Source organism: Jaculus jaculus, chromosome 6 (genome assembly GCF_020740685.1).
Source record: "Jaculus jaculus isolate mJacJac1 chromosome 6, mJacJac1.mat.Y.cur, whole genome shotgun sequence".
Classification (NCBI taxonomy): Eukaryota; Metazoa; Chordata; class Mammalia; order Rodentia; family Dipodidae; genus Jaculus; species Jaculus jaculus.
Genome location: NC_059107.1, coordinates 100,353,471 through 100,363,110, shown reverse-complemented (window position 1 = coordinate 100,363,110; position 9,640 = coordinate 100,353,471). Strand labels below are relative to the sequence as shown.

General features: G+C 44.2%; 1 protein-coding gene and 1 non-coding gene across 2 annotated transcripts in view; one reads left to right on the top strand and one right to left on the bottom strand.

Moving 5' to 3' along the window:
• Positions 1-444: 444 nt before the first annotated feature.
• Prim1 (DNA primase subunit 1) overlaps positions 445-9,640 on the top strand; it is a 23,580-nt gene continuing 14,384 nt past the window's right edge. The window contains exon 1 of the mRNA XM_045152236.1: positions 445-479. Coding sequence (XP_045008171.1) covers positions 445-479 — 35 coding nt within the window. The remainder of the gene's footprint in view (positions 480-9,640) is intronic.
• Positions 2,441-2,547, bottom strand: LOC123461834. Its single transcript, XR_006637899.1, has one exon. It is a non-coding gene; the product is annotated as a U6 spliceosomal RNA (small nuclear RNA).

The following is a 9,640-nucleotide window of genomic DNA, read 5'->3' as shown; positions in this document are numbered from 1 at the left end:
ATCTGGCTGTGGTTCCTGGGGAATTGATTGAACCTGGGTCCTTTAGCTTTGCAGACAAATGCCTCAACCGCTAGGCCATCTCTCCAGCCCCTTTTTTTTTTTTAGTTTTTTGAGGTAGGGTCTTGCTCTAGCCCAGGCTGTCCTGGAATTCACTATGTAGTCCCAGGCTGAACTCACAGTAATCCTCCTACCTCTGCCTCCCAAATGCTGGGATTAAAGGTGTGCACCACCACACCCAGCCTCTCTTTTCTATTTTGATGTCATCTTTTTTTTCCTCCAGTTATGCAGGTCTTGTATAGGTTGTGTCAACCACAATTATGAATATCAAGGCCACTTTGTATCTAAAAGACAGCTTTGAAAGCACTCTTCCCCTTCCTTTGGCTCTTACATTCTGTCTATTGCTTCTTCAGCAATGGTCCCTGAGCTTTGGAGGGTGTGAGCGAGATGCGTCACTGCTGTCGCCTCTTCTCAGCACTATGGTGAGTTTTAAGTCATCCTATCTGAAAAGAGAAGCTAACCAAAGTTGAAGGTAGCATTAATATATGGGCATATGGGTGTAGTGGTACACGCCTGTAATCACAGCATTTGGGAGGCAGAGATAGGAGGATCACCGTGAGTTCGAGGCCACCGTGAGACTAAAGAGTAAATTCCAGGTCAGCCTGGGCTAGAGACTCTACCTCAAAAAACAAAAACAAACACACGCATGCACGCATAAATATAAGTGTCTACTAGAAGTCAGTTTGGTGGCCATAATATATGCATTTGGGGCGGGGGTGAGGGTTGAGGTAGGGTCTCACTCTAGCCCAGGCTGACCTGGAATTCACTATGGAGTCTCAGGGTGGCCTCAAACTCACGGCAATCCTTCTACCTCTGCCTTGCGAGTGCTGGGATTAAAGGCATATGCCACCATGCCCGGCTAATATATGCATTTATCCAGGTAACAGCAGTAATTCCCTTCCCCTCCCCCTCCCCAGGGCTTAACACCTCCCCAGCCATAGCCTTTTGACTAGGCTTTTAGTATCAGGCCTCAATTCCTTCCCATGAAATGGCCTTGAGTCCAATCAGAGAGCAGTTGGTTTGTGGTACAAGAAATGTAACAAAGAAACCCAGCCCTGATTATGCTCTAAAACACAATTCCTATTGTACATGCTTTACCTGGGGGACAGCGTGACCCCGAGTCTCCTCCCTGTCTGTGCAGCTGCACCCTGCTTGTATCTGGTTAGTTCAGCCACAGACACAAACACCCCTGAACAAACAGCTTTCTTTGTAGTTTCTTTCTTTTTTAAAACATTTTATTTATTTATTTATGATAGAGAATGGGCATGTCAGGGCCTCTAGCCACTGCAAATAAACTCCAATCACAGGTGCCACCTTGTGCATCTGGCTTACATGGGTTCTGGGGGGATCAAACCTGGGTCCTTAGGCTTCACAGGCAAGCACCTTAACCACAAAGCCATCTCTCCAGCCTGCAGGTTCTTATCACTGACCAATTACTAAGGAATTTTCTGTGCCTCAAAATCATGTAACCCTAGAAACTTGTAGCTCACCAATAGTGTAAAAAATTCAAGCCACAGCCAGGGGTAGTGATGCATGCTTTTAATCCCAGCACTTAGGAGGCAGAGGTAGGAGGATTTCTATGAGTGCGGGGCCACCCTGAGACCACATAGTGAATTCAAGGTCAGCCTGCGCTAGAGTGAGACCCTACCTCAAAAAAAAAGGGGGGAGCTGGAGGGATGGCTTAGTAGTTAATGCGCTTGCCTGAAAAGCCAAAGGACACAGGTTCTATTCCCCAGGACCCACGTTAGCCAGATGCACAAGGTGGCACACGAGTCTGGAGTTCATTTACAGTGGCTGGAGGCCCTGGCACACCTATTCTCTCTCTCTCCCTCTTTCTCTCTGTCAAATAAAAAAAAAAAATATTTAAAAAATTTTTTAAATATTCAAAACTATGTCAGACTGCCTGCCATATTTGTCTATAAAACCTCTGAGCTATCAAAGCTCAATACTCAGCCTTTGAAAGTTATTCCCCTAAATCCATGTCGAGGAGAGTTTGGACACGATTATCCACTTCCACAGGATACTTTTTTTTTTAATATGGAACGCTGTTGCAGTCAGGTTCACATTGCTGGTAGAAATCACCCAACCAAGAGCAGCTTGTGGGAAAAAAGAGGTTTATTTTGGCTTACAGGCTTGAGGGGGAAGGTCCATGATGGCAGGGAAAACAATGGCATGAGCAGAGAGTGGACATCACCCCCTGGCCAACATAAGGGGGACAACAGGAACAGGAGAGTGTGCCAAACACTGGCATGGGGAAACTGGCTATAACACCCATAAGCCCGCCCCAACAATACACCACCTCCAGAAGGCGTTAGTTTCCAATTGCTATCATCTGGAGAGACTAGCATTCAGAATAAATAAGTTTATGGGGACACCTGAATCAAACTACCAGAAATGCTTCACAAATGTGCATGTTGTCCTTGTGCAGAGACCATGCTAATCTTCTCTGTATAGTTCCAATTTTAGTATATGTGCTGCTGAAGCAAGCACCTCTCTTCTATTTTTATTTATTTTATTATTATTATTATTATTATTATTATTTTGGTTTTTCAAGGTAGGGTCTCGCTCTAGCCCAGGCTGATCTGGAATTCACTGTGGAGTCTCATGGTGGCCTCGAACTCACAACAATCCTCCTACCTCTGTCTCCCAACTGCTGGGATTAAAGGCATGTGCCACCATGCCTGGCCTATTTTTATTTTTTATTTTTGGTTTTTGGAGGTAGGGTCTCACTAGACCACGCTGGCCTGGAATCACTATGTAGTCTCAGGGTGGCCTTGTACTCATGGTGATCCTCCTACGTCTGCCTCCCTAGTGCTGGGATTAAAGGCGTGCGCCACCATGCCCAGCTCTTTTTTTCGAGGTATGGTCTCACCCTAGCTCAGGATGACCTGGAATTCACTATGTAGTTTCAGGCTGGCCTCGAACTCACAACAATCTTCCTCCCTCTGCCTCCTAACTGATGGGATTAAAGATGTGCACCACCACGCCTGGCAATTTCAAGTCTTATAGTTAGGTTCAAGACTTCAGAAAAAAATATGCAGCTGGCCAAATGACAGAGTGGTCAAGATAATGTGTATATTTGTCAGTTGGGATAGAGAAAAAGGTAGAAGAAACTGGGGGACCCTACAAATATATTGACCAAATAACATTTAACTGAAAGCATAGGTGGATGGATTTAATAATCCAAAACCTTCATGAGAGCAGTTCTTTTTTCTATACTTACCCAGTAGTCCAGACGAAAGTTTATTGCCCTGAAAAGTAGTGAATGCACAAAATGTCGTTAAAATACTGACAACCAATATTGTTTTTCATTGCCTCGCATCGCTCCCCATGTTCCAATTGGAGATCTCTGCATCCTCTCAGTTCACTCTCACCCAGCCCCCTCTCTGATCTCATTTAGACAAGAGAAAGATTATGACTTTGCTTTTATTATCTGGGCTACGCAAAATGCTCCCCAAGTTCCCATGAACTTTTGATTATGTCAAGAAACATAATCACAGTTTTGTTAAAAGCCTGTACCCGGTAGTGATTCTTATCTCTAAAATTTATTGACTACTCAGACATCTGAAGGCTTAGCCAGAAAGAGCTTCTGTGAGTCATCCTAATTTACAGTTAGTGAAAATCCATGCTGTTCAGTTTCTGGAAACTGCTATGAGTTGGAACCAGCCTCCACTGAAGGTCATAAGTTTCAGGACTAGTTGGTGTTTTAAGACCTCTCAGCTCTGGTGGGGAAGGAGATGGAGTTTAGGAAGAAAGCCTAGTGCTAGCTCAGAATTAGCCTTTGTTTTGGAGCAGGCAATCCAATAGATTATATAAAAATGGTTCTAGCCAGGCGCGGTAGCACACACCTTTAATCCCAGCACTTGGGAGGCAGAGATAGGAGGATCGCAGTGAGTTTGAGGTCAGCCTGAGACTACATAGTGAATTCCAGGTCAGCCTGGGCTAGAGTAAAACCCTACCATGAAAAACCAAAAAAAAAAAAAAAGTCCTATATTAAAGTATACAAAGAGGGCTGGAGAGACATCTCAGAGGTTAAAGGTGCTTGCTTGCAAAGCCTGATGGCCTGGGTACCCACATAAAGCCTGATGTACAAAGTAGCACATGTGTCTATAGTTCATTTGCAATGGTAAGAGGCTTATTTGCAAGAAGAGAGAGACAGAGAGAAGACAGACAGACACAGAGAGAAAAAGAATGGGTGTGCCAGGGTCTCTAGCCACTGTAAATGAATGCCGGATGCATGCACCACTTTGTATGTTTGGCTTTATTGGGTCCTGGGGAACTGAACCTGGGTCATTAGGCTGCAGGCAAGCGCCTTAACCGCTGAGTCATCTTTTCAACCCCATAGATAAATGTTGTTTAAAAAGATAAATATATTTTGCTGGAGAGATGGCTCAGCGGTTAAGGCGTTTGCCTGCAAAGCCAAAGGATCCCGGTTCGATTTTCCAGGGCCCATGTAAGCCAGATGCACAATGGGGCACATACATCTGGAGTTCGTTTGCAGTAGCTGGAGGCCCTAGCATGCCCACTCTCTCTCTCTCTCTCTCCCTCTCTTTCTCTCTCTTAAATAAATAAATAATAACAATTAAAAAAATATATCTCTTAAAAGCCAGGTGTGGTGGCGCATGCCTTTAATACCAGCACTTGGGAAGCAGAGGTAGGAGGATCACCATGAGTTTGAGGCCACCCTGAGAATACAGAGTGAATTCCAGAGAAAAAGATAAATGTCTTAATAGTAAGTGTCAAATTCAAATGATGACTTATGATTACTGAGCAAAGGTGAACCAACACAGTCAAAGCCATTATCTTCAGTATATTTGCCAATTTTGTAAAAAGATATTGGTATTGGGCTGGAGAGATGGCTTTGAGGTTAAGGACTTACCTGCCAAGCCTAAGGATTCATGTTCCACTCTCCAGGTAAGCCAGACAGACACACAGCAATGCAAGTGTGCAAGGCCACGCATAAGGGGGCCCACACATCTAGAGTTCGATTGCAGTGACTGGGGGCCCGGGTGTGCAAATTCTTTCTCTCTCACTGTTGCTCTCATATTAAAAAAAAAAAAAGGCCAGGAGTGATGGCATATGCCTTTTATCCCAGCACTGGACAGGCAGAGGTAGAAGGATCACTGAGAGTTCAAGGCCATCCTGAGACTACAGAGTAAATTCGGTCAACCTAGACTAGAGTGAAACCCTACCTCAAAAAACCAAGAAATAAAATAAAATAAACCCTAAGGATACACAGCACCTACCAAAGCAGAGATCCAGAGGCACTTAAGAACTCATCACTGGGCTGGAGAGATGGCTTAGCGGTTAAGCGCTTGCCTGTGAAGCCTAAGGACCCCGGTTCGAGGCTTGGTTCCCCAGGTCCCACGTTAGCCAGATGCACAAGGGGGCGCACGCGTCTGGAGTTCGTTTGCAGAGGCTGGAAGCCCTGGCGCGCCCATTCTCTCTCTCTTCCTCTATCTGTCTTTCTCTCTGTGTCTGTCGCTCTCAAATAAATAAATAAATAATTTAAAAAAAAAAAAGAACTCATCACTGAAGTAGACTTAAAACTCACCCACCACAGCTCAGGGAATTTTGCCAAAGAGAGAGTGAAAGATTGTAAGAGCCACAAATTGAGACACCATGCCCAGAGGCGCTCCCTTCCCCCAGAATAACTGACTACTGCTCCTCCAACCGTAAGTTAGACCCCCACGGGGAATGCCTACAACCCCACTGTGGAACATCCCCAGTGGAATGTGAGCAGGAATGAGGGAAAAGAGAGTACCAACACATGATGTATCCATATGAAACATCTTGTTAATAATAATAATAAACAAAAAATAAATAAAATAAAATAAAAAAGAAGGCCAGGGGCTGTAAAGATGGCAAAGTGGTTAAGGCATTTGCCTGCAAAGCCAAAGGACCCAAGTTCAACTCGCCAGGACCCACATAAGCCAGATGCACAAGGGGCGCATGCGTCCAGACGTTGCAGAGACTAGAGGCCCTGGAGCACCCATTCTCTCTCTCAACTTCCCTCTCTCTGCCTCTTTCTCTCTCTCTCAAATAAATAAATAAAAATAAAGTTTTTTTAAAAAAAAAAAAAAGGAGAAGAAGAAGACTGCCAGACCAGTCTGTTGGGTTTGCCGCCAAAAAAAAAAAGAAAGGTATTGATATTATGCATGATCTCTCTCGGGCAGGCTTCTTCATGTCTCCCACACTCCTCTGCCCCATATGCACATATGCCTTTAAGGTCCCGCTCATATACTTTTAACTCCTGATATCTCCCATTAAACAAGAACCAAGACAAATGATATAAGGATGTAGACCATCACCTAAAAGAGTCATCAATCTTTGAGAAACCAGCTAAACTCTAAAGAAATAACACCTGGGCCCAGCATGGTGACGCATGATTTAATCCCAGCACTCAGGAGGGAGAGGTAGGAGGATCATGGAGAGTTGGAGGCCACCCTGAGACTACATAGTAAATTCAAGGTCAGCCTGACCCTACCTCAAAAAAACAAAAAATTAAAAAGAAAGAAAAAAAGAAAGGAAATAGCAACTGGGGACTGGAGAGATGGCTTAGCAGTTAAGGCACTTGCCTACAAAGCCAAAGGACCCAGGTTCAATTCCTCAGAACCCACATTAGCCAAATGCACAAGGCGGCACATGCATCTGGAATTCCTTTGCAGTGGCTAGAGGCCCTGGCGTACCCATTCTCTCTCCCTCTTTCTCTCTGTCTCTACCTCAAATAATAAATAACTAAATATGAAAAATAAAAGAAATAGCACCTGGAAGGAAGACAGTAATGAACATCTTGGAATATGTAATTTATTGTCTCAGCCAGCTCAGTTTTGAAGGCACAAAGTGTAGGAGGATTGACGATTATATGGAGGAAGTTCGAATAAATAGGGCTGATTAGGGGATCAGATGTGGGTAACTGAGGACCTTTGGTTTGCTGAGTGCAAACAGGAGCATGAGTTCGCATATCTGGGAGAGGAGAGGAGATGGGACAGAATAATCTGCAGGATGGAGAACTTGATGCTTTGAGAGGAAAATCCCAGCGTGATGTGGCGGTTGGGTGCTGGTCAGCCAGCATCTGGTGTAAAAGCCCTTCTGATAAATGCAGCTGAGGAAAAGTTGGGGATCAATTATGACATAAATTGTTGCTTTTGATAAGAACAGTGAGTGCTAGTATCTTCATGTATATTGTCAATCATTTTGACCCATTTTTCTTTTTTTTTAATTTTTTTTGTTCATTTTTATTTATTTATTTGAGAGTGACAGAAAGAGAAAGAGGCAGATAGAGAGAAAGAGACAGAGTAGGCGCGCCAGGGCCTCCAGCCACTGCAAACGAACTCCAGACGCGTGCGCCTCCTTCTGCATCTGGTAAACGTGGGTCCTGGGGAACCGAGCCTTGAACCAGGGTCCTTAGGCTTCACAGGCAAGCACTTAACCGCTAAGCCATCTCTCCAGCCCCTTGACCCATTTTTCTAACAGGATTTGGAGCTAACATAATCCATACTTCAGTAAATGTCAATGAACATTTTTCCATTTTTTTCTTGCTTTGTTGTTTTGTTTTGTTTTGTTTTTTTGAGTCAGGGGCTTGCTGTAGCCCAGGCTGACCTGGAATTCACTCTGTAGACTCAGGCTGGCCTTGAACTCACAGCACTGGGAGGCAGAGGTAGGAGGATCATTGTGAGTTTGAAGCCACCCTGAGTCTACAGAGTGAATTCCAGGTCAGCCTGGGCTACATCGAGACCCTACCTCAGGGAAAAAAAAATTGGGGGGAAGGTTTCACAAAGCTAGGCCATAACCATGCAGTAGAAATTTGCTGATAAGAAATTCTGATGTGTGTGTGTGTGTGTGTGTGTGTGTGTGTGTGTGTGTGTGTGTGTAAGAGAGGCCATATAAACAGCAGCTGAGGCACTGAAGAGATGGCTTAGTGGTTGAGGTGCTTGCCTGTAAAGCTTAAGGATGCAGGTTCGATTTCCCAGTGTTCATGTAAAGCCAGATGCAGAAGGTGGTGCATCCATCTGGAGTTCATTTGCAGTGCACCACCACGCCCGGCTTCCCCCAGTTCTTTTTTTTTTTTTTGCCTCCACCCCCTCTGTCTCTGAGCTATCACTCTTTCCTCTGAACCCCACAGTGCCAGCCCCTCATGAATGGGGCAATTGTTTGCCATAATCTAAACTATGTGTTCTTTTTTTTTTTTTTTAATTTTTATTAACATTTTCAATGATTATAAAATATATCCCATGGTAATTCCCTCCCTCCCCACCCCCACACTTTCCCATTTGAAATTCCATTCTCCATCATATTACCTCCCCATTACAATCATTGTAATTACATATATACAATATCAACCTAAACTATGTGTTCTTTAAGGCCTCTGGGGCCTGAGTTCCTGACTCACAGGAGCTCAGTTATGTTAAATGATACCAATTTTTAAAATAAAACCAGAAGAAATCCCAGAACGGTTTAGTCAAATCATATTTCCTTGGGTCCACATTGAAGAGACTTGGCCTCTGGGAAACTTTGTTATCTCATCACATCAAAAGTTTTTCCGAGCGCTTTCCATCTAGCTGTCTCTGTGTCCTGCACGTACCGTATTAAATCACCATCTTATTACCACTTCCACCCACGCCCAAAACCTGCAGCACATCCCAGTGCGCAGCTCTTCATATTGGCAAGGATCGGAAGTGACTACCTCTGCTTGCTCCCTCGATGAATATTTATTAAGCAACTATTATGCTCAAGGAACAATCTCTTTTGGCAGCCCCCTTGAGGTCCAGTGCAAGGGACACATAATGGTGCTATTGTAAATGTACAGCCAGACACGGAATAATGACAGCTGAGGGGCATCTGCCTTTACTTCTGCCACTTCCAGAATCATTATATCCTGTTCCAGCATTCGTGACTTTTACACTTTTATAACTCGGGCTATCAGCATGGTACACACCATCTAGAGTCAGCTTCCAAAGTAAGGTTATTCAAGTTTAGGAAAACTTTGTTCTTCATGATAAGTCCTGTGCATAATGCGAAGTGACTGTAATATGTGAGAGCAGACTGTTCTCAAACCAACAGAACAGAAAACTTTGTCTTCTCTAATAAAATATATTGCTCTTCCTAATAAAACTGACTTATGTGAAGTGAAAGTTTGGTTTCTAACTTGCTGAAGAAGTTTACAAACTTAGTTTTATGTAGGGAATGGGACTGGAGGGAGATAAGGGAACCTGAAAACACACAGAACAAACCTGCCTGAAAGATGCCTAGGAAGAGTTGCTGTGAGGAGATAGCTCCGCGGTGAAAGGCTCGTGCTTGCAAAGCCTGCCAGCCTCAGTTCAGCTCCCCAGTATCCATAGAAAGCCAGATGCACAAAGTGATACTTGCATCTGGAGTTAGTTTGCAGCGGCGAGTGGCCCTGGCATGCCCATTCTCTTCTCTCTCTGTCCTTACAAAAATAAGAGCACCATTTGTTATGGGAAGAAGCACTGGAAAAAAAAAAAAAAAGAGGAAGTGGTGAAAGCAGACAGTGTAGCAATGTCAAACGAAGTAGCTAATGGCCAGCTACTCCACTGCATCTACAATTCACAGGTGACACGAG